Raw genomic sequence first — 26,100 nt, 5'->3', positions numbered from 1 at the left:
GATTTTCTTATCTGTGTATTTTGTGAATTTGACTATGATAAGCCTTGGCCATGGCCAGTTTTTGTTGAATTTAATGGGAGTCCTCTGTGCTTCTTGGATTTTGATGTCTGTGTCCTTCCCCAGATTGGGGACGTTTTCAGCTATAATTTGCTCAAGTAAACCTCTGCCCCTTTTTCTCTCTTCATCTTCTGGGACTCCTATGATACAAATGTTATTCTGTTTTAATAGGTTGCTGAGTTCCCTAAATCTATGTTCATCATCCATTACCTTTTTTCCCCTCTTCTTTTCAGCTTCATTATTTTCCATAATTTTTTCTTCTTTATCACCAATTCGTTCCTCTGATTTGTCCATCCTTGTTGTTATTCCATCCATTTGGGATTGCATCTTAGTTATAGCATTTTTAATTTTGGCCTGACTAGATTTTAGCTCTTTTATTTCCACAGTAAGAGATTCTCCAGTGTCTTCTATGCTTTTTTCAGCACAGCTAGTATCCTTATAATTGTTGTTTTAAATTCTAGTTCAGACATCTTACTTATATCTGTATTGATTAAATCCCTGGCCTTCATTTCTTCCTGTTCTTTCTTTTGGAATGAATTTTTCCATCTTATCATTTTGGAGAAAAAAAGGTAAAATAAAATAAAATTTAAAATAAAGGAAACTAGATCCTAGGTGTGTTTGGTCTGCTTGTTATAAGAAGCTTGATAGGAAAAAAACAAAGATAAAAAATTAAAAGTTAAAAAAATGCAAATAATAAACAAAATTAAAAAATTAAAAATTGCTCTTTCTGTATCCAAAACAAAACAAAAACAAAAACAAAAACAACAAAACAAACAAAAAAACCCCAAGGAAACTAGATTCCATTTCCCCTAGAACTGAAGCTTTGCAGCATTCCATGATCAGTAGACTTAGTGCATGGGGGGGATTTGTGCTGGCCTTTTGGGGGAGGGACTTGCTGCTCTGATTCTCAGGTACACTTGCGGTAGTGGAGATGTGCCTGCAGAACCGAGGGGTGGGGCTTGTTGTAGCGGCTTTGTTCTCCACTTGGTGGTGCTGTTTAGCTCATTGGAGTCCCTCAGTGCTGTTGGGTGAAGGGTGAAAATGGCTGCGCCCCTCTCCCTTATCTCTGGAGCTGGACATTCGCACCCACCACTCTTCAGTCTGCCCACACAGACACGCAATGACCCCTCCTGTGTTTCCACTTTCCACCAGATCCCTGCCTTCACCCTTTCTGTGTCTGAGCCATCCATCTGCCAAACAAGGCAGCACTCCTGTGTTTTATCTCAGGGGAGACTATGTTTCAAAGCCCCACACTTTCATGGCCCCCCGAGCTTGGACTCATGCTGATCCTCTGGGGGAGGATCTTGCTGCTTTCTGGCATGGTGGCTTGTCCCAGAAAACAGTCGCACAACTGGGCAGTGGTTCAGAGTTTATAGTAAATTGCAACACACAACTGGAGCCAGGGTTTGCTGCCCTCAGCCAGCTTCTTTGTTCCTATACTGGTGAATAGGGCAGCTCAATGGCACGCACAGTGTATTTTGCGCGCGGAATGGCTGTATCCCCTCTACCAAATGCACTACAAGCAGAGAGTGCTTCTCCCTGTGGGATCCAGGGATCTTTAGACCATGCTGTGGTGCTCTGGGGATTCCATGTTGCTTCCCACCTGAGAACCGCTCCAGTCATCAGGCATGACCCTGTCTATGGTGCTGACCTCCAAAACTTCAGACTCTGTGCTCCATTGTTTATTTTAAAAACTGGCAGGATTGAAACCCTCCCCTTTTTTCCAGTCAGTGGGTTTGGGGAACAGTTTTCTTGTGCAGTCCCCTGCGTGTGTTTTCACTTTTTTTTTTTCACTCATTCTGTCTCACTACTATCTCCCCATCAGGTGTCCTCCCCACCCCCACCATGTCCTCAGCTCTTTTCCCTCACAAATCAAACTCTCCACAGTTCCTACCTTCCATGGGTTATCTTTCCAGTTTGTAGATGTGCAGCTTTGTTCTTAAAGCCTTCTGATCGTTTCTTGGGTGTTCAGAATGATTTGATATTTAACTAGCTGTGTTCAAGGGAGGAGGCAAGCTTAGGGTCACCCTACTCCGCCATTTCCATAATCCTTCTATCCTTCAAACTTATTCTCCAGGTTATAAATTCTTTGTCAATCGTAGCATTCTCTCTAAAATATCATTCGTAAAATTTCAGTGCCACTTGAACACTATATTACATTTCTACAGCGGAAACATTGTTTATGTTGCTTCACAAAAAGAGGCATCTAAAATAAAGGGAGGATTGAAGCATTGTGAAATCTCCACCTTTGGAAGCATTTAGATGGAGGGTACTGGCCATCTGTGCTGGTGGTTGTGTAGGACCCTGCCCAGGCTCCTAATTTGGCTTGGCTGCTCTGCAGGCCAGCTGAACCTCCCACTTGCTGCACAGTCCAGTTGGATTTCAGCATCTGTCTCTGCATGCACAAAGATTTAACACCTGCTGGTTTCTAACCATTCTGAAGACCTCTGCTTCTCATGGAGTGAAGGGAGGTTGGAGCTTGAACAACACATTTGGGTGATTTCTGACACTCACTACAACTAAATACACTGTACAAAATTTACATTATCTCCAGCATAATTCCCTCACCAATTCTCCTCAAAATATTTCTGTAGAGGGAAAATAGAACCAGGTGTTGACCACCTGTTTCACATAGTTGGGGGATGGGAGGATCTTCACTCTCATCTTCCTCAGGGGCCCAGAAGCCAGATATTCACTTCTGCAGAGATTCTATAAAACACTGCACTGCCTGAGTTCTCACTCCATGCACTGGGCTTTAGGGATACTAGGACACAGAGGATCAAAACCCTTTAGGTTATTGCCATGATGTGACTTTGGGGGTTGACATTGACAAACAAGCACCACCATGGAAAGACAGTCTGTCTTACAACACCTTCCCCATTATTCTCCACTGTGAGCATGTAGTATCTTTTCCTCATTGCCTGCCCTTAGCTGGCCATGCTATACTATAAATCAGCATTTTTAAAATAGTTCTTCTGGTGTTAGCAATGGTCTACATTTACCGTAGAATAATTGTGATGAATTCAGGTGTTTCCTTACCATTGTCTTGCCTGTAATCTATAGTTAATTAACACATTAAACACACTGTTCTGTCTGTCTCTGCTCCATCTTTGAAGAATTGTCCCCATATTGCTGAAACATTTAACATAACTGATTAAAAAGTACCCTCTGGTTTATTTAAGTGTCTCTATTTGGGATTTTTAGGTCTCTGTGCTAACATGCATGCCTTGATGGGAATAAAACATTTTTTTTTTTTAGTTTCTAATTTTATTAGAGTTGAATCACAGTATTTATATCTTGAAGGAATTTTGATACTAGTAGAGGGTGGAGCCTATTTTCTCCCTCATTAACCCATCCACCCCCACCCCCCTCCCTTTTTGTTCTTTGGGAGTCTTGCTCCACTTCCAGACATATACTTGCAACAAATACTTCCATAAATATGAAATGGGAAGATGTTTGCCGATGTGTCCTGGGATTATCAACTGAACCAAAAGTTTATGTGCCACACATGAAAGAGTGAGTTAATGAGATAACTGGACCCTCTTATTGTCCCTCACTGATATATTTCAGAGAATGCACAGGAGAGAACATTTATGTAATATGTATCACAGTACATGTAATTTGTGTAATGTAATATGTATCACAGTAGCCGTCATGTTCTGTTCTTCAAAGGGCCTCATTTCTCACCTTCCTCAGATTGGCTGTGGAGCTGGAATATGGATTAGGTAGTATCCATTCATGGCTAGGTAACTTCCGCAGTTTCTTAACCTAGTCTTCTTTGATTTTATATGTCATTGTTTTAGAAAAATTAGCAATTGTCATAGGAATAGCTCTATTTTTCTAGATATTATTACACATGATATCTTGTCTATTTCATTTATCCTTTAGCACATCATTTAAGTATCCTTTAGTTTGTAAACCTTTCTTTTTTAAAACCTCTACTCCATCCCCTCAGATTTTACTCATCACCCTCCCCCCAAGTCAAAGAAACTATAATCCTTGCCCATAAAAAAATTCTAAGCATTTTCCAAAGGAGTAGGAAAAAAGAGGAGATTTGGGGGTAAGCAAGATGCTTTACTCATGAATGACTTCTTTGCTAACAAAATGGAAATGAACTTTCTCAAGAGTGGAAGAGAGACCTTCTGTTCCAGACTTCCACAAAACAACTTAAATCTGCATTCATGTTCTCTTGGCTTAGACTCAGAGGAAATTCTCTCTCAGCCATTTGGGGAGGGTGTTCCCTTCCCCAAATCCCAGACCCTTCCATGCCACTTCTTCTAGCCCCACCCATTCCTTTTGGGCCAAACCGAGGACTTGGGGTCTTATGCATATCAAAACATACTGGACTGGGATGCCTGAGTGGTGTAATACATTAAGTCCCACTCTTGGTTTCGGCTCAGGTTGTGATCTCAGGGTTGTGAGATCAAGCCCTGCATCAGGCTCTGTGTTCAGTGCAGAGTCTGCTTAAGATTCTCTCTCCCTCTCCCTCTGCCCTAGTGCTCTCTCTCTCTCAAATAAATAAATAAATCTTAAAAAAAAAAAAAAAACCATACTGGGCTACCAGTATACATATTTTCCAAGCCTGCATTGTCCCTTGGGATCCAGAAGCTTTGTGGGTTTTATGCCATCCTTGGGCACAGAAATCCATACAAGCTAGAAGCCTTCGTTCCTGGGATACAGCTTACCTAAGTGGTCTACCACAGCATTCCACCTTGATGTCTATAACTTTCCCCTCCCTAGGGTGGCATGAGGGGTTGTGTCTCCATCTCTTTCCCTTGTAGAACCTGCCCTAGTCTTGAGAAATCTTTTCCCGACTTGATACTTCTGTGTCTTCCTCTCTCTAGCTGATGTCTGCCTTTCCTACTCCTAACCTAATGCTCTCCATGGAATCAGAAACAAAAGGAACATTTGTTTTAGTCCTCTGTTTTCCTTCTTAATAAAAAGTGTTCTGATGCCAGAGGACTCAAAATGTGAGAGGAAGAAAATATTAGGGGAAAACCACATAACTAAATGCCTCAATAGATTATTTTTGTATCAATGTAAAGAAAATCCTAGGCTCATTTTAGCCAGTTTTTCTGAAGTTAATGTAATATCTGTCCCACTCAAGGAAGAAATGACTCAAGATCCGTCTGACCTCTTACTCACTCCGAGAGAAGATATCAGCAACCAAGTCATTAAATAAAACCCATTCTGCCTTTTTCACTCATAGAACTTCATTAGGTGAAGTTCTAAAATGTGCTTGAAAAATAATTTATCTTGCTCCAAGGAATTTAATTAGAACTCAATTAAATTCTGCAGAATGCATACATCATGTTACATGTTGTACCTTGATTCATTTTATTTGCTATTTTTACTTTAAAGATGCAATGGAATTATTTGGTCCTGCAGGATTCTATCCAAAAGAATCCACTTCATGTGTACACTAATTGGTCCTCAGGAGCACTATGGGAAACAAAATATGTACATCATTATGCATGCCATGTACAACTCATTTGAATTTAATCTCTTTGGCAGTGTGTGCGCTGCTGAGACAGGTACTTCAGGTATCAGTATACCTGTACTTCCAAAAAAAGATATCATCTTGGCCCCTCCCTTGTTTCCCATCAGACACATGCATAAATGGATCAATACAGGAAAAGAAACAATATTCAGACTCTATTCAAATCACCTCACATTCACTATTAAAACTTTAAGTTGTCAATCCAAAAGCACAGGCGACAAAAGCAAAAATAAACAAGTGGGATTACATCAAACTAAAAAGCTTCTGGATAACAAAGGAAACAACAAAATGAAAAGGCAACCTACAGAATGGGAGGAAATATTTGCAAACCATATAGCTGATAAAAGGGGTTAATATCCAAAATATATAATGGTTGTACAACCCAATAGTAAAAATATATGATTTTTTTTAAAGTGAGCAAAGGACCTGAATAGACATTTTTCCAAAGTAGACGTACAAATAGCCAACAGGTATATGGAAAGGTGCTTGACATCACTAATAATCAGGGAAATGCATCAAAAGCACAATGAGATATAACCTCACACCTGATAGGATGTCTGTTATCAAAAAGACAAGAGACAGCAAGGATGTGGAGAAAAGGGAATCCTTCTGTACTGCTGATGGGAATGTAACTTGGTGCAGCCACTGTAGGAAACAGTGTGAAGAGTCCTCAAAAAATTAAAACTAGAACTACCATATGATTCAGCAATCCCACTTCTGGGTATATATCCAAAGGAAATAAAATCAATATCTCAAAGAGGTATCTGCACTCCCATATTCATTGCAGCATATTTCACAATAGCCACAATATGGAAACAATCTAGGTGTCTATCAGTGGATGAATGGATAAAGAAGATGTAGCCTGTGTGTTTATGCACTGGAATATTATTCTGCCATAAAAGATAAAATCATTCTGCCATTTGACCTAAAAAAGTTGACCTTGTAGAACCTGAGAGTAGAACAGTGGTTGCCCAGGGGCTGGAGGGTAGGGGAAATGGGGAGATGTTGATCAAAGAGCAGTAACTTTCAGTTATAAGATGAATAAGTTCTGGGAATCTAATGTATAGCATGGTGATTATTGTTAATACTGTACTGTATACTTGAAATTTGCTAATAGATTTTTAAGTGTTCTCACCACATACACCAAAAAGTGGTAACTGTGTGAAGTGATGGATCTGTTAATTAAGGTGATTGTGGTAATCATTTCACAATGTATACATATATTAAATCAACACATTGTACACCTTTAAGAAATCACATGGTACAACCTAAATATATGTAATTTTTGCTTGTCAATAATACCTCAAATAAATCTGGAAAAATAAATAAACAAAACTTTAGATTGCCAAGAAAACCAAGAACGGAGTTTGAAACTCTATTTTTTAGGGATATTTCAAAATACTAACATGCTTGAAAATTGTTTTGTTGTCATTCCTAAGGCATAGACGTGCCACACTGGGATACAATTGGTCTAACACAGTCTGAAAGGGACTGGTATCACACGAATACTACTACTTAAGCACCACTGGAAGGATGCTGACTTAGTAGTTCATTTTCCAGAAGGGTAGCCAGAGGACGTCTTTGGGTTGTTGGTGGCCATGATTGACTTAATACTAACAGAAACCCTCCAAGGCTATATACTTCTGTGATTCAAGAAACAAAGGGGAATAGCAAGTGTCTTTTCCCTATATTTTCTTGATCTCAAATTCCCTATAGCTGAGGCATTCACAGGGAGACGGTAAGCCCATTACTCTCTTGGTTTACCAATGTGCTGAAGCTGTCATAATGCCTTAACATTGTTCTCAGTCATCAGGCTATTTATCAGTGCACCTGTTGCATCAAAGGAGCATTAGACAGTTGCAACAACTTAGGTACAGTGTGGAGGAGGGGCAGGTAGATAGAAAATATGCCTTCAGTAAAAAATATTGTTAGAATGTAATTGGAGTGTTTATTTTTCATCTCTTGAGGTTTTATTCATTTCCCCTTTGGAGGAATTTTCAAACACTGAATGAGGCCTTTCTCCTTTCTTAAATTTGAAAGACAAAATCTTAATGTTCTCTCTTGGTATTTTGCCACATACTCATTAGATGCCCTCTGTGTTTTGGACAGTTTGGAAACATCGTCGCAGCCCTTAATAGGTAAGCAAGTGAGCTAGGTGAAGTGTGTCCAACCTCTGAAAGTCCTTGGATTTACCAAGTCTTGACATAAAAAAAAAGGAAGGAAAGGCTATTAGTAAATGGTTTCCGCTGGAGGCTAGTAAGTGACGGCTTTCCCCAGCAGTCCACATTATGAAAGGGTGGCTGTACCAAGGCAGACCAGAGTGAAGCCCTGGTGCAAGTTCAGAAGGCACTGGGCCACACACATCCCTTCTCACTCTGGGGACTGCATTGCCCCATCAGGTATACCAGAAGTCACCTTGTCATGTTAACAGATTATCTCACAGATTTGCTCAAGTAGGAAAATGGTGAGCATACAACTTACGTTTACTAAAGCAACCCTTCATTATTCTTTGCTTCGTTCTTCAAAAAGTGTCAGTGGGTTCCCACAACTTGAGGACTAGACACTGGTCTTCAGTCAATAGCCTTGGGAACGGCTCCACTTGTATGAACAGGCTCATGTCTTTTACAGAGAACGTGAATTTAATGAGAACACTCCTTTTCAGAATAAAAAAATCACGATGGCACTTTTGGTTTGTAATCTGCCTGATATTTTTGTTTGACCTGATGTTTTTACCACAATGCTTAGTCTTGGTAGCTTTTAAGAAGTTGGGACATTTTATACCTCTTGAACCAACCTGAGTTGTCTTTTAACAAATTCATCAAATTTTGTTGTTTTTTTTCTTTACCAGCCCTCATCCCCCACCGAGTCTTTAAAAATCCTCCTTAGGTTGCCCTGTCTCAGGAGCTTTCTCTCCCATGTGTCTTTCTATCCTTTTCCATCTTAAAGGCAGCTGAGAGCCTTTTGGGATTTCCCACTTAAAGACATCCCTTCCTTCTAAATGCCTTTTCCTCTAACCCTGAAGCAAGAGTGACAATATTAGATTTTTTTTTTTCTGTTAGAATCATTCCTACAGTAGAAATTTCAACAGGTTGAATTTCTTTTCAGTTATTATAATATTTAATTATGACAATTTTTATTCTTACACAAAACCTTTTCCTCTAAAATAAATTGTGTCTAGCTCATGATGCAAAAATTGGATTTTGGTGTAATTTTGAGTTGTTTTTCAAAGCAGGCTATCAGAAGTCCTGAGACTTTATCATCAGATCCTTGTAAAGGGGCAATTGGAGTCATCTTTTGATGCAAAGAATGATGAAGAAAAATGTCAGCTAGCTTCCATTCAGAAAATCCTTTTATGACTTGAAAGCAAAAGCCAGATATATTTGTCTTGTAAAATGAGGCCTGGCTTCCCTACCTTTTTATCCTGAGTTCCCTGCATATTCTTCCAAGTAAAAGGCATAATTGATGATCTCAGTTGATTATACATTTTTCAAGCAGATTTTAATTGTGTGCAGAGAAGTTCAGCACTTAGTGGAATCTAATTTTCCCAATTCTCTCTACTTCAAATACACTATACTGCATGCATACAAATTTGGTAAATATGTGACAAAATAATGGAATTTGACATGAGTCTTTATTTTCAAAGAAAGTGAGTCACCAGTCTACTTGTATACTTTCTTTGTTTTTATTTATTCAGTAGATCTTAGAGTTAAATGTTTGCCATCTGGTGTCAGGGTTCACTAACATAATTAAAAATGCAAAGTTAAAAGCATTTTGTAATGAAAAATGTCAAAGTCATTTAAAAATGCATAAAGAAAAAAATACCAGTAACACAGTTGGCCTAAAAATATTGTCATCTTTTTTCTATTCTCCAAGAAGATGTTATTAGCAAGTGTGAGAAGGTCAAGTCGAAATTCCTATTAAAAATGAGATCTATTAGTTTCATAATAGTCATGTCAGGTAAGACTCTTTAAATATTCCTCATTTTGGGGCACCTGGGTGGCACAGTTGGTTAAGTGACTGCCTTCAGCTCAGGTCACGATCCCGGCGTCCCACATCTGGCTCCCTACTCAGCGGGGAACCTGCGTCTCCCTCTGACCGTCTCCCCTCTCATGCTCTCTTTTACTCACTCTCTCTCAAATAAATAAATAAAATCTTAAATAAATAAATAAATATTCCTCATTTCTTTTTTGTTTACCTTCCCCGATTTCTAAAGGTCAGAAATCCTTTAAATTTTCCAAATTTGGGAGTAAAAGCACTAGTCAGAACTTGTGAAAATAAATCTGAGATGCACGTTAGCAACATTTTCTCTAGTTTTTTCTAAATGTATAATGCAATCTTACAGATAGATTTAAGTAGTCAGTATGAGTATGGGTACTTCTAAAATGTACCAAAAGGTAATAAGAGCTATGATTCTAGGCATTTACCATGAGCCAGATACTGTAGTAGAGAGACAGTTGCAAAAACTGTCTCATTTAGTGGTTATGACAGTCCTGTGAGGTATGCATTATTATCCCGACTTTATAGATGAACAAAGTGCGTCTCAGTGATTAGTGTCAGAGGCAAGATCCAAATCCATTTTCAAAGCATGTTCTTATTTTATGACACCATGCTGATTCTCTGGAGGAAGATGACAAATGTTCTTACCTTCCAAGCTAATGATTGAAAACTTACCTTTTAAGTCAATAAAAGTGAGAGTACACATTTCAAGGGATAATACAAGATGATTTCCTGGGATCCAGGAAGAAAACTTTGCCATCATGTTATATTTAAAAGAAAAAAATCTTTATTTTATACATAGAAAAAAATAAGAAAGTAATTAAACTTGACTAATTTTTAATGTATAAATTGACCCTGGCACAATCACTCAATTTATAGATGAAATGGTTGAATTTTCTTTTTCCCTGTTGTGTAATTTTATTTTTCTTTTCTTTATCTTTTTCACTTTTCTGTTTGCTCCTTCCCCTCTCCCTTCGTTCTTTCTTTTTAATAACAGCTTTACTGAGATGTAATTCACATACCATACAATCCACTTATTCAAAGCGTACAATTCAATGGTTTTTAGTATATCAGTATTTAATATACAGAGATGTGCAACTAACAGCACAGTCAATTTTAGAACATTTCATCACCTCAAAAAGAAACTCCATACTCTTTAGCTAAAACCTCCCTATCTGCCCATCCTCCCAGCCCTAAGCAACCAGCTCTCTACTTCCTATCTCTGTAGATTTGCCTATTCTGGACATTTCATATAAAAGGAATCATATAATGTGTGGTCTTCTGTGACTGGCTTCTTTATCCTTTTTTAAAGATTTTATTTATTTATTTGAGAGAGAGAGAGAGCACAAGAGTGGGGTGAGGGGCAGAAGGAGAAGCAGCTCCCCCGCCCCCCTGCTGAGCAGGGAGCCCAATGCGGGGCTCCATCCTGGGACCCTGGGATCATGACTTGAGCCGAAGGCAGATGCTTAACCGACTGAGCCACCCAAGCACGCTTGTAACTGGCTTCTTTAGATGGTCAACTCACTTAAGGTATGAGATTCTTTGACAGAAGCGTGGATGTTCTGTTTTCAGAGGGGTTTCATGGTAGCCCCCTGACTTCACTCAGTTTATGGGGATCTAGTTAAAGGATTTAGTGAATATATCACTCAGTAACTAAATTTCACAAACTGATTCCTACACAAAACCTAAGAGTCAAACATCATACCAAAATGTTCCAGAAATTAACAAGAAAAAATTTACTCAATTGAAACTTCTCTCTGACCTTTCTTCATTAACCACATTGCAAAATAAAACAAACACAATGAAATCTAATCATATGAAACAAAAATATCAACCAAAATTTGTAATGTCAATAAGATAATTTCAAATATGAACTTGCTTCCACATTTATTAGAGATGGGCTTCACTCTAAGTGTACATTGTGCCTTAAGATATTACCCAACACAATAAATAAAAAAATATATATTTACAACATAAATATAACTTTTGCAGTTTTGTTGGGGGGTTATGTTAAAGTCATCAATCCATTACTCTTAAAAATTCCATATAATGTAATAATTGTTTAATTAGCCTCGATTGGTATTTCTTATTAGTAAGTAAATGATCAAAATCCTTATACTACTGAAGAAATTCTTCTTCCTGTCACTGTAGAAGTAACTATAAAACACAAGAAAAACAAGTGGCAACAGACTAAAACAGATTCTTCTGTCGGCAGATGGTATTGAAAGATGCATAGAAAGCCATGCTGATGATTTGAAGAAGCACGTATTACAAGACTGTAGCTTTGCAATGTCAGGATGAAAGGTGTGTCTAGCATGCCCAGGTCAGATGTGGATTTGAAGCTAATGGACTTTCAGGGTGTCACACTTACACAAAGAGATCTGGTTCTTCGATCTTGCCTCTTACTGAAATGTTTTCCCCATAATAAAAGCAGGATTTGGTTCTAAGGGAATGAGCAGAGAAATTTGGGGACATTGTAGCAAGAGCTTATTTCATTTCTCTTGCTCAGAATTTCCAAAGAACAACTCCTACTGAATTAAAACTCTGTCCCATGCTGTAGGTTCCTCTGCTGCTTACCCATCTTTATCCATCTCTGCTATTATGATTCTCACTGATAAGTCAAGTGATTCTATGTATCAGTCTCTGCTTCTGAGACAGCACAGCATTCTCTTTCCTGGGATGGCATGCCAATTTCTCAATACCAAATTACATCTCTTCCATTATTTAAAACAAACAAATAAAAAGACTCAAAACTATGTTTTCCATGAAACCCTTCCAGATTTGCTTTGTCTCATTTTAGGGTTAAAATGATCCCAATAACTTCAAGCAATTTTATATAAACCTACTTGAGTATATATTTTTATTTTCTCCATTTAGATAGTTTCACTTATTTAGTTCCATGTCTCTCTAAGCTTCTGGGAGGTAGGGGCCAAACATTCCTTTCTCATAACCTGTACTTAGCATGCCTTGGCAAATGCTACTAACTGATTTATTTCTCAGTGGCTAATCCCATAACTCACAGAGTTTGCACATAATAAATAGCAAACATTGCTGGTAACTCAGCTACCAAAAGAGTTTAATGAAATACCCAAAAGGAATGGACTTTAAGATCGAAGATACCAATTTCAAGAGTTGATGATTATACACCAGCATCTTCTAAAAGTAAGTCAGAATCATGAAATAGAAGGAAATATAAAGCTAATTATCTTAGCCTGAGTTACCCAGAAAGCAGAGGTTTATGTGCTACTACTTTTTATTTAAAGACTGAAATCCCAGGGAGCAGGCACGAGGAACAGATGAAGGAAAGACAATATAAGAAGTACCCAACAGAGCATCTTGTGAGGCAGGACCTCCTCAGAGAACCTGAAAAAGTGACTGCTGCTTAGGACAGTCTGTCTAAGGGAGGAAGAAAGAAGAATTGACCTGTCTGCCGTAGTTTCTAGTGGTGAAGTGCAGTAATTCTCTTGACTTTCTAGTTGCTGATGAGCAGGCACTAAGCAGATCCTCACAAGGTCTGGCCCTCAGCATCAATGTGGAATCCCCAGGGTAGAAGGCACAAGGTATACAGAATGGGCACGAGGCATTGGGCCACTGAGTTCGATCCACATAATGTTGGTTGTAGTCTGTGCACAATTGGTGGAGCTACCACGGGAGCTAGAATAAGTGACCAGAGACCTTGGAGGTAGGTCAGACCAAGAGGATTTGGAAGGGAGAGCATAAGAGGTATCTTAGCCACTCGCCAGTTATAATATACTTACTTTGTATAAGAAGGAACCGAAGCCCAATGTAGAAGATGCCCAAGATTATGGAGCTTAATTAGTGGAACTCAAGAGCCAGAAGCTTCCAAATCCATATTTGGTGCTTTTACACTCTTCTATGCCACTTCTGTAGATTTACGACATACAATTTACATGCACAGTTGTGACCCATCCTCTCACACTAGAGTTTCAAATGTCTCCTACACTTAGTGCCTTGCCTCATAGATTCACTGAAATATCGTTTAGGGGGGCTTCTTGTGGCTTACTTGGTTTCCTCTAAAAAACAAAACGAAACAAAAACCTGATACCACAGAATAAGAGAATAGATTAAATTCCATGAATATAGAATTTGAAGCAAAGACACTTCAACTAATGTTAAATCTGTGGATATGTATATTTGCTTCTTGCCTAGTGATCTTCTTACATAGAAGTCTAATTAATACTTAAATGTGATAAAACCTTTCAGCAAAGAACTTCAAGAAGCCAATGTCCTTACTTCTGAAAACATGAATCTTTTCAAAGAACATAGTAGAACACATGTTTCTCCCATGTTCAAGTGAAATTGTTTTTAGTCAAGGGAGTTTACTGACGTGTTCTCTATGTATGTATATCTGAATTCATATGCTGACCCAAATCTATAATGGCTTGCCTGAGAATAGTTATCAGAATGAAGATGTCTCTACAGAAAGGTTGATGTGCTCTGATTCAAGATGATAACATAATTATTTCACTCTCATGCCAAAGAATTACAAAGTGATATGATTATATAACACTATGTTGAAATTTTTCATACCCTTTTGAAAGAATGTATTCTTATAACTGAGGGAAGAAAACAAGATTCAATTCATGTTTTATTTTAAATCTTACTATTTTGAATATCTAATTTGTAACAAGTTTATTCACAAGGTCCTAAGGTCTATTTCTTTAACAGAATAAAGTGCTTGTGATAATGGTTATGTCAGTCTTTATGAATATAAGCTGTATTATAATAGGTATTGAGCTCCCAGCAGCACTATTTTTCCTGAGACTCATGCATTTTTCATTGTCTAGTCATTCTGAATTTAAAGTGGATAGGTTGTCCTTTTAAATGCATAAACAAAGAAGATGAAAGTATGTATCATAGTCTCTTCTCAGTTTCTGTTACTAAAATTATAGGACCTCTGTTTCCTATGTTAGAATGCATCTGGTGTGTTATTCTATATATTGCATGAATAACCAGCAGCTCCCTGTGCAGAATTCCACTCAGCACCATATTTAGCATCATTTTTGCAAGATAGCACCTTACCAGGCTTGTTCAGAAAGGCAACAGAAAATAGCTTATTAACTCAGTGTCTAACTGGAAGATGGAATACAGTAAAAACAAGGTTGGTTTTCTCTTTCAAAGTTAGTAGTTTTTCAAGGTAAGGTAAGCAGCCATCTTTCAAATCTTCTAAGACTTTGCCCTTTTTCATTTATAAATATTTGTTCACTCATAAACCTGTTTATTCATTCATTCCGTATTTATTGAGCATCTATTTCCTTTCAATCCAGCAATCCTCAAGGCACCAGGAACACAGAAATTAATAGAATACATTCCCTTCTTTTCAGGAGCTATGAGTTACACAATTTGGTGAGTACAAATAGAGATAGGAGCATACAAATGAGGGCACTTAACTCAGCCTTGGGGAGCAGGGAGTAACCAAAACAAGGCTTTCTGGAGAAGATGGGTCTTCAGATTATGAAGAGTTAGGTGAAGGGACCACAGATCTATTGTGGTGGTTACCTATGCAAAAAAAAAAAAACAAAACAACAACATAGTTCAGAATGATAAGGCAATAACAAGTGAACTGAAAAGATCCTAAAAAAGAGAGTGTTAGGGAGGACATTCTGTGAAACAAAGCACGGAAAGGATTTGTCCTGTGCTTGAAGACAACAAAAGAGAATTTGATGAGAGGAAGATGGCAGGGGTGGGGAGGCAGAATTAGCAGAGTTTACTATCTAGGTCCACATTTAGGTTTATTTATATTTTTATTTATTTACTTATTTTGCTTTGGTGATTCTAATAACTTAGCTCATACATGTAGACTACAATAGCTACAGAATCTAGCTTTATACAGTTGGGAAAGAACTCATGAACTAATCTGATAAAAGGCTCCTTCCATTCCTTTCTGTTTTACAAGTCATGTTTATTAGCATGACAGATAAAACAATAATTTGCATTTTTTTAAAAGATTTTATTTATTTATTTGAGAGAGAGAATGAGATAGAGAGAGCATGAGAGGGGGGAGGGTCAGAGGGAGAAGCAGACTCCCCGCTGAGCAGGGAGCCCGATGCGGGACTCGATCCAGGGACTCCAGGATCATGACCTGAGCCGAAGGCAGTCGCTTAACCAACTGAGCCACCCAGGCGCCCCAATAATTTGCATTTTGTATCAAATCATATCAAAGCAGCTAAATGACATGGTCACTAAATAAAAACAGAAATTAATTACTACATATTTGCTATTTTGTTTGGCTGAAGAAACTAGAATAAGCCTGTGTTGACCTCCTGTTAAAAGGCATACATTACAGAGGTTTTGGTGGAAGAATTTTCATTAGTCAGTTTGGCTGGCTTTTTTTTTTGCCTTTACTGTCCCCAGAATACTTCTAGAACCCAGCAACTGTTTCTAGCACTGTGCTCTGTGCTTTTGTGAGGACAAAGAGTGTTTTTTTGTTTGGTTGGTTGGTTTTGTTTTTTTGGGGGGTTTTTTGCGGCATAATGGTGGTACAGCATAGTAATTAAGAAGTTGGGTTTTGGAGTCATATAACCTAGTTTCCATCTAAACTCTTCCCCATGCTAGCTCTGTGATCTTGAGCTGGTTGCTTAACCCCTCTAAGCATCAGTTTACTTAACTATAAAAATTTAATTATCTATAAAATAGTAATATCTTTTATAAGCTGTTTTATGTAAGCCTAATGATAACCACAAAGGAAAAACCTATAGTAAATATACAAAAGATAAAGAGAGGAATATAAGCATACACAGGAAAGTCATCAAACCACAAAGGAAGAGAGCAACAGAAAAAGAAAAAAAACAGAACTGCAAAAACAGCCAGTAAACAATTAACAAAGTGGCAATAAGTACATACCTATCAATAATTACTTTAGGGGCACCTGGGTGGCTCAGTTGGTTAAGTGTTTGCCTTCGGCTCAGGTCATGACCCCAGGGTCCTGGGATCAAGCCCCGCGTTGGGCTCTCTGCTCAGTGGGGGAGCCTGCTTCTCCCTCTCCCTCTCCTTCTGCCTGCCACTCTGCCTACTTGTGCATGCACTCTCTCTCTCTCTCTCTGTTAAATAAATAAAATCTTAAAAAGAATAATTACTTTAAATGCAAATAGACTAAATTCTCCAGTCAAAAGACATTAGGTGGCTGATTGGATAAAAAAAAAGACCCATTTTTATGTTGCCTACAAGGGACTCACTTTAGATATAAGGACACGCATAGACTGAGAGTGAAGAGATAGAAAAAGATATTCCATGCAAATGGAAACCACAAGAAAGCTGAAGTAGCTATACTTCTATCAGACAAAATAGAATCTAAACCAAAGACTATAATAAGACCCCAAAATGGGCATTACATAATAATGAAGTGGTCAGTTCAATAAGAGGATATAGCATTTGTAAATAAATATTTATGCACCCAACATAGGAGTACCTAAATATATAAAACAAATATTAATAGACCTAAAGGGAGAAATAGGCAACAGTATAATAATAGTAGGGGATTCTAATACCCCACTTACATCAATGGATAGAATATCCAGAGAGAAAATCAATGAGAAAATATTCATCTTAAGCAACACATTAGATCAGATGAACTATATATATATTATATATATGGAACATACCATCCAAAAGTGACAGAATACACATTATTCTCCAGTGCAATTAGAACTTTTTTTTTTTTTTTAAAGATTTTATTTATGTATTTGTCAGAGAGCAACATAGCGAGAGAGGGAACACAAGCAGGGGGAGTAGGAGAGGGAGAAGCAGGCTTCCCGCGGAGCAGGGAGCCCGATGTGGGGCTCAGTCCCAGGACCCTGGGATCATGACCTGAGCCGAAGGCAGACGCTTAACGACTGAGCCACCCAGGCGCCCCAACAATTAGAACATTTTTCAAGATAGATGATATGTTAGGCCACAAAACAAGTCTTAATAAATTTAAGAAGATTGAAGTCATATCAAGCATCTTTTCTGACCACAGTAGTATGAAACTAGAAATTATTCATATGAAGAAAACTGGAAAATTCACAAATATGTGGTAATTAAACAAGATGCTGCTGAGCAACCAATGTATCATTGGAGAAATAGAGAAGTAAAAAAATACCTTGAAGCAAATGAAAACAGAAACATACATACCAAAGTTTGTGGGATGCAGCAAAAGCTGTTCTAAGAAGGAAGTTCATGGCAACAAATGCCTACCTCAAACAACTTTTCAAAAAATATTTCAGAAAAGAAAACTTTCATACAAACAACCTAACTTTACACCTCAAGAACCAGAAAAAGAACAAACACACTTGAAGGAAAGAGAGGAAAGAAAGGAAGGGAATAAAGATTAGAACAGAGATAAATGAAATAGAGACTAAAAAAGGTATAGAGAAAATCAATGAAACTAAAAGCTAGTTCTTTGAGAAGATAAAAAATGACAAGCCTTTAGTTATACTCATGAAGAAAAAAGGACAGAGGACTTAAATAAAATTAGACATGGAAGAGATTTTACAACTGATACCACAGAAATACAAAGGATCATAAGAGACTGATGTGAACAATTATATGCCAACAAACTGGACAAACTAGAAAACTGGACAAATTCCTAGAAACATACAACCTACCAAGACTGGATCACGATGAAATAGAAAATCTGAACAGGCCAATTACTAGTAAGGAGATTGAATCAGTAATCAAAAACCCCCAACAAACAAAAAGTCCAGGACCAGATGACCTCACTGGTAAATTGAATCAAACATTCAAAGAAGAATTAAACCAATCCTTGCTCAAGCTCTTCCGAAAAATAGAAGAGGAGGGAACTCTTCCAAACTCATTTTATGAGGCCAACATTATCTTCATATCAAACCAGACAAGGACATCACAAGAAAAAAAAGAGATAAGAGCCAATATCCTCATTAACATAGATGCAGAAATCCTTAACAAAATGTTAGCAAACCAAATTTAACAATACATTAAAAGGATCATATACCATGATCAAGTGGGATTTATTCCAGGGATTCAGGGACGGCTCAACATCTGCAAATCAGTCAGTTTGAGACACCACGTTAACAAAATGAAGGAGAAAAATCATATGATCATTTTAGTAGATGCAGAAAAAGCATTAGACAAAATTCAGATGCTTTTATGATAAAAACTCTCAACAAAGTGGGTATCCTCAACATAATAAAAGCCATATGTGACAAGCCCATAGCTAACATCATACTCAGTGGTGAAAAGCTAAAAGCATTTCTTCTAAGATGAAGAACAAGATGAGGATGCCAACTCTTGCCATGTTCATTCAACGCAGTACTGGAAGTCCTAGCCAAAGTAATTAGGCAAGAAAAGAAATCAAATGAATCTGAATTAGAAAGAACTGTCACTATTTGCAGAAGACATGATATTATATATAGAAAACACTAAAAAGTACCTCAAAAACTATTACAACTAATAAAAGAATTCAGTAAAATTGCAGGCTACAAAATCAATACACAAAAATCTCTTTATTTTTTTATATTAATAACAAACTATCAGAAAGAGAATAAAGAAAATAATCTCACTTACAATTGTATCAAAAACAATAAAATGCCTAGGAATAAACTTAACCTAGGAGGTAAAAGACCTGTATTGAAAACTATAAGACATGAATGAAATTGAAGAAGACACAAATAAATGGAAAGATATTTTGTGCTCTGGGTTGGAAGAGTCAATGCTGTTAAAATGTTCATACTTTCCAAGGCAATCTACAGATTTGGTGCATTCCCTACAAAATTCCAATAACATTTTTCAAAGAAATAGAACAAATAATTTTAAAATTTGTATGGAGCCACAAAAAAATAAATAAATAAATAAAAACAAAAACCAATAGCCAAAGCAATCTTGAGAAAGAACAAAGCTGGAGGCATCATGCTTCCTGATTTCAAACTTTATTACAAAGCTATAGTAATTAACATAGTATAGTGTTGGCATAAAGACAAATACATAGACCAATGGAACAGAATAGAACACTCAGAAATAAACCAGTGCATATATGGTCAATTAATTTACACCAAAGGAGCCAAGAATATACAATGGGGAAAGGACAATCTCTTCAATAAATGGTGCTGGGAAAATTAGACAGTCACATGCAAAAGAATGAAACTGACCACTATCTTATACAAAAGTTAACTCAAAATCCATTAAGACTTGAACATAAAACCTGAAACCATAAAACTCCTAGAAGAAAACATAAGCAGTAAGCTCCTTGACATGGGTCTTGGTGGTGATTTTTTTCAATCTGACACCAAAATCAGAAGCGGCAAAAGTAAAAAGAAGTGAGACTATATTATGCTAAAAAGCATCTGCACAGCAAAGAAAACTATCAACAAAATGAAAAACAACCTACTGAATGGGAGAAAATATTTGCAAATCATATATCTGATAAGGGGCTAATATCCAAAATATATAAAGAACTCATAAAACTTAATGCCAAAACAACAGCAGCAACAACAAAACAAACAAAAACAAAAAATCCTCAATGGCAAGAATACAAACAATCCAATTTAAAAAAGGACAGAGAATCAAAATAGACATTTTCCCAAAGACATAAAGACGTCCAGCAGGTACATGAAAAGATATTTGGCATCATTAATTATCAGGGAAATGCAAATCAAAACCACAGTGAGATATCACTTCACACCTGTTAGAATGATTATTATAAAAAAAAGACAAGAAATAAGTGTTGGCAAAGATGTGGAAAAGAGGAAACACTTGTGTACTGTTGGTTGGAATGCAAATTGGTACAGCCACTATGGAAAACAGTATGGAAGTTTTCAAAAAAAAATTAAGAATAGAACTACCCATATGACCCAGCAATTCCACTTTTGGGTATTTATCTGAAGAAAATAAAAACACTAACTAGAAAAGATTGTTCATGTTCGTTGAACATGTTCATGTTCGTTGCAGTGTTATTTACAATGGCCAAGATATGGAAACAACCATAATCTATCAATTGATAAGTGGATACAGAAATTGTGGTGTGTATATGGTGCTGTGTGCCATATTGTTCAACCATAAAAAGAATGAATTCTTGCCATTTGCAACACAGAGATGGATCTTAAGGGCATTATGCTCAGTGATATAAGTCAGACAGAGAAAGACAAATACTGTATGATCTCTCTTATATGTGGATTTTTTTTTTCTTATTAAAAAAAGCACATAGATAAATAGAACAGATTGGTCATTGTCAGAGCTGTGGGGTTTGGGAGTTGGGAGAAATGGGTGAAAGGGGTCAAAAAGTAACAAGAAAAAAAAAAGACAAGTTGAGAGGGAGAGATCTTTTTGTGTACCTATAATCACATTTGTCCCTGCTTTTTGAACAAAGGACACTGCATTTTCATTTTTTTTAAAGATTTTATTTATTTGACAGAGAGAGACACAGTGAGAGAGGGAACACAAGCAGGGCAAGTGGGAGAGGGAGAAGCAGGCTTCCTGCAGAGCAGGGAGCCGGATGCTGAGCTTGATCCCAGGACCCCGTGATCATGACCTGAGCCGAAGGCAGACGCGTAATGACTGAGCCACCCAGGCGCCCCCGTATTTTCATTTTTCACTAGGAACTGCAGTTATGTAGCCAGGCCTATTCTACTTGAAACTGAGTTCCTTAAGATCTGGGCACATGCTTATTCATCATATTATTCTGTGTCTAGTATAATATATGACATTTATTAGATAATAAAAAATGCTTTTTGAGATAATTTTTATTAATTTGATTTATAGCATATATGTGTGTATCTATAAAACATCTAAATATCTACATATTTATTTATACATCTATATAGTATAAATTAGTAGAAATATATACTGTGAATGTATAATGATATATGCAGTAGATAGATGGGTATAAAATATTTAGAAAATAGACTTCTAAATATTTTGGTCTTCCAGTTATCATTCTGTATTAAGAGACTACTGCTTTAGTCCCTTTGAATTTAAAAAGTCATTAATTCAAATGCTAATGTAATCAATATTATATTTTAAAAACTCTAAAAAGTAGTTTAATATCTGGTAAGTGGATTCATTGCACTATAAGCTTTCAGAATGTGCCCAGTGTCAGCACATTTCTATGAGAAATAAATACAAAAGGAGTACCTGCCTCATTCTGTTATTATGAGGATTAAATAAGATAGGATATATAAAGCTAAGCCCAGGACTTGGCACAGAGTGAAAACTTATTAAATATGAATTATTATTGTTATTTCTCCTTAACTGGTCTCACTTTGTAGTAAGTTATTTGGGAACTCAGCCCTAAAATCTTGGTTAGTAGCTCCCCAGTGACAAGGACCGTGTCTTACTCATCTTGGCATACATAATGCCTGACATGTAGATGGCTGGTTTATAGTATATTGGTACATATGCATCAGAAGGATTAAAATTTATTCTCTTACAGAAGTAACCAGTCATTTTTGGTGGCTTGGTTTTGTTCAGGAAAGGCACAGGATATTGGAAAGTTTTTGAATACCATGGTTGTAATTTAATCAGCGTAGGAATTACCACATCGTGGCAGTTTTTAACCTTCTTTTCCCAAGGAGACATATTCCATACCCAGTATTCTCCAGTGGATGTACTCAGCACTGGGAGCAACCAATTAGTTGTAACTCTCCCCATTTCTCTTCCACTTAAGGATGTAAGTTATTATGCAAGTAATCAAGAGTGACCCAGTGAGATGATGATCATGAATCCATCTAAGTTAAAATTTTTAATCATTTTATACATTATTATTTTAACTATTAGCATAATTATTGTGTTTTGTGATGACTAGCTCAAACTTCTTCAAAGAATTCTTTGAATTCTTCAAAATTCTTCAAAGTCAAAACTTTTATATCTTACCACTTCCTGCCTACTTAGTCGTAGTTAACTATTCCCTCTGTGAAATTCTGTTCCCTTGGTTTCTATGATACCAGTATTGCTCTGGTACTCCACTGGGCCAAAACTCGTCTTTCAAAGGCTAGCATTGACTACAGATTATCTTCTATCAGTCCTCATTCTCTCTACCCTCTAAGCAACATTCAATATTACAACTACCTCCTCCATGAAAGTCTCTGCTTCCTTGGTTTCTCTTATAGCAGGAACTATCCTGGTTTTCCCCTTAGCCTTCTAACCACTTCTGACTCCAATGATGTGCCTCTTCTTTCTCCCCTAACCCCAATCTGGGAATTCCTCGAGGATTTTTCCTAGGCCCTCTTATTCTCTCTCCCATTCTCCCTTCCTTGGTGATATCATCTATGTCTAGTACTTTAGCTATCACTCTTAGGTGTATAACTTCTGCATATTTATCTCCTGGTTGACCTCCCTATCCAACTCTTATCTCTTGTTTCTAATACTGCTGGATCGTTTGGAAGTTCATCTTGTGGCTCAAATTCAATATACCAAAAATATTTCTTATCTTTGCACTAAAACCAACTCCTTTTCACGATTTTTGTTAGTGGATATCATACTTCTGTTAGGCTGGCTTAAAAACCTTTGAAATAATTCTGGTACTTCTCTTTACCTCTGCCTTTCTTTTTTATCACCTTTCAATTCAACAAAACTGTTCAGGGTTGCCTAGGCCTATCTCTGCACTATCTTTGAATCCCTTCATTTTCTACTTCTTCTGTATATATATACTGTGTGGTATTGCCCAGCTCTAGATACGGTGAAGAACATCATACAGACTTCATAGTCTGGCAGAGGGAAAAAGGGGGTAAAATCAGTAATTATAATATAGTGATGTAGAAGTAAAGGAGAAACAGCCCAGAGAGGACAGGTAAGACTTCTTAAACGGGGTAACATATAAGCCAAATCTTAAAAGATGAATAGGAGTCAGACTGATAAAGGCAGGATGAACATTCTGGAAATAGTAATAACACATGCAAAGGAATGCCAGCAAAGAAGACCATAACTCATTGTTGAGGTGTAAGTAGCTCTGTAGGACTAGAGCTCTGACTTCATGGGGAAAGCAGGAGGTAAAAAGAGTGGAGGGAGGGCATTTAGGGCCTTGTTTTCAGTTACCTGTTGCTCCATAACTAACCACTGCAAATTTCATACCCTAAAACAATAACCATTGATTGTTTCTCACAGTTCTCCGATTGGGCAGCCGTCTCTGGGGATGGCTCATTTCTGCTCCATGTGGCACAGGCTGGTACTGCTCCACTGGGGCAGGAGGATCCAGGATCCTCACTCACATGTCTGATGCTTCAGCTGGGGTGGCATTGGCTGGGTTTCTCTTTTTCTTTTCGCATGGTCTCTCAGGATTCTGGAGCCTAGGTTCTTTACATGAAAGCTGTATCTGAAGAGAGCAAAAAATGGAAGCTGCAGAGCTTCTTAGGGATTAGCCCAGAAGTCACATGACTTCTTTCCCCCTACATTCTGTTGGCCAAAGTAAGTCACAAGATAAGCTCAGTTAGAAAAGGAGAAATAGACCCCACCTCCCTTTGAGAGGAGCAGCATGAATGCAGAGGGGCAGGAGGAAACGTTGGCAGCCATCTTCGTAGACGATGTACCACAGGCCTTATAGATCACTGCATTTTAGAGGGTACCATTGTAGGATTTTAAGCAGCAGATTGATATTTTAGACATATATGTTTAAATATATGTCTTTGATTCCTTAATAAAGATTAAATACGGGGATCAGGGCCGGTACCTGGGAACAGGGCAGCCAGTGAGAAACCTCTACCCGTGTGTTACAGGTTAACCTCAGGAAAGAAAGCCTTCTCTGTGGGCCCTCATGCCTTGCCACAATTTTCCTCCTCATGGAAACAAATGGAATGACCAAAATGTGATCGATGCTTTCTAATTTTTTTCTTTTTCTTTCTTTCTTTTTTTTTTTTAAGCAAGACACCACCCAGGTATCTGCCCAGGACTCTGCCCCTTTCAGAAACATGGGTTCACATCTGCCATGGGGGAGGAAATATGTAACATTGTAAATCCTCTGACCAATGCTTTTTTGTTTAGAAATACTACTCCTTGCTTATTTTACATTGCTGCTTCTATAAATAAACCAGGAAAGTCAGATGGGACTTTTGGGGAAGGCAGAAGCCTGCTTTGTATTTCCAGGGGCTCTTCCTGAGTCAGATGATGCAGATTTATATGATCATAAAGCCCATATGAGCACTTTATTTCTATGCAAAGTGAACCCCTCGACTCTTGCCTTTAGTCCCTACTACAGTGGTCTACTATGCCTGTGAAGAAGCCACAGAAAATATTTACAGAATGTGAAATGTTTTATTATACCACCTCAGGAACTAAATTTCCTTCATGAGTAGCAATTTTAATATGCAAGCAATTGTAACTCGTGGAGGGGAGAGCAGACTAGTGCTTATCGGTGCTTGCTAGAGCAAACAAGGTTCCAAAATCTGGAAATGGAAAGGAGATGGTGCTTCTGGATTTTCAGATGTTCCTGGATCCAAGATTTCAATCTATAAACAAAAGTCTCTCCTTGTTGGTATGAGAACCTGAGGATAAGGTTACAGTGTGGTACCTCTTTGTCAGTGTGCAGATGTTCTCTGGGGTTTCTGAACACTTAGTGAATGCGATCGTGGGCATCAGGGATGATGTTAATTCCACCCGCCCCACCCCAGCTCCAGAGCGCTGTGGCCAGAAGCCAGGGTCACTTGGAGAGATTTGGTCTCAAATCCCAGCTTTGCCACTTCCTAGTTATTTGACAATGAGGAAATTCCTGAACCCCTCTAAACTTTGGGGGTTTTTTTTCCTGTATAAAACCTCACTAAAAATTGCACCTCTCTCATAGGATTGCTGTAATGGATAAAAAGAAATATTATTTATTGTACTTAGCACACAAGTGCTCAATAAATTTTAACTGTTATTGTTTTAATGGACTTCCAGCTGATGTTTGCTGTTTCTCTTTACTTTTCAGGGAGATGTTAATCTCTGTGGCTCTGGGACAGGTGTTATCCCTTCTTATTTGTGGAATTGGCTTGACCAGCAAGTACCTGTCAGAAGATTTCCATGCCAATACACCAGTCTTCCAGAGTTTCCTCAATTACATCCTTCTCTTTTTGGTCTATACCACCACACTAGCTGTCAGACAAGGTAAGCATGACAAAACCCATATGCAGCTTGGAATATAGCTCAATTTCTTTTTTACAAACATCTAGAAGAATGATGAGCCGTGACTAAATTAACTTTTTTTCACTTACAGCATCATAAGCCAATTCAGAACCTCAAATCTCACTTTTCTGTTTTGCAGTAATAAAGCAAACAGAATGAACAAATAAATCACAAAGAAGCATAAATTGTGTGAGTTCAGCGGGAAGTGGAAAATGCATGTATAGGCAAAATGTACAATTGCTCACTATCTGAATTTCTGTTAACATTCCTTGTACCTCTCAGTGAATCTAAATAGAGTGCTTCCCTGGAAGCTGGAAAGGCCTGATGCAGCTGTCCTCACTAATGCCAGTCCTGAGAAATCCAAAGGAAATACAGACAAATGTATGTTCCTTAGAAAAATGTCATAAGAAACATAAAAATAGTAAACACAATCAACTCTGGTAATAATAAAGGGGAAAAGAAAGGAAAGAAAACTACCACAAATA

The 26,100-nt window shown here is 37.6% G+C and overlaps 1 protein-coding gene across 1 annotated transcript in view; it reads left to right on the top strand.

Moving 5' to 3' along the window:
- Nucleotides 1-26,100, top strand: part of SLC35F1 (solute carrier family 35 member F1) — a 385,119-nt gene that overhangs the window by 212,377 nt on the left and 146,642 nt on the right. The window contains exon 2 of the mRNA XM_021693480.1: nucleotides 25,422-25,597. Within this exon, the coding sequence (XP_021549155.1) occupies nucleotides 25,422-25,597 (176 nt within the window). The remainder of the gene's footprint in view (nucleotides 1-25,421; nucleotides 25,598-26,100) is intronic.

Source organism: Neomonachus schauinslandi, chromosome 8, assembly GCF_002201575.2.
Source record: "Neomonachus schauinslandi chromosome 8, ASM220157v2, whole genome shotgun sequence".
Lineage (NCBI taxonomy): Eukaryota > Metazoa > Chordata > Mammalia > Carnivora > Phocidae > Neomonachus > Neomonachus schauinslandi.
The sequence above is the reverse complement of the archived record's forward strand: the minus strand, read 5'-3'. Positions and strand labels throughout refer to the sequence as shown.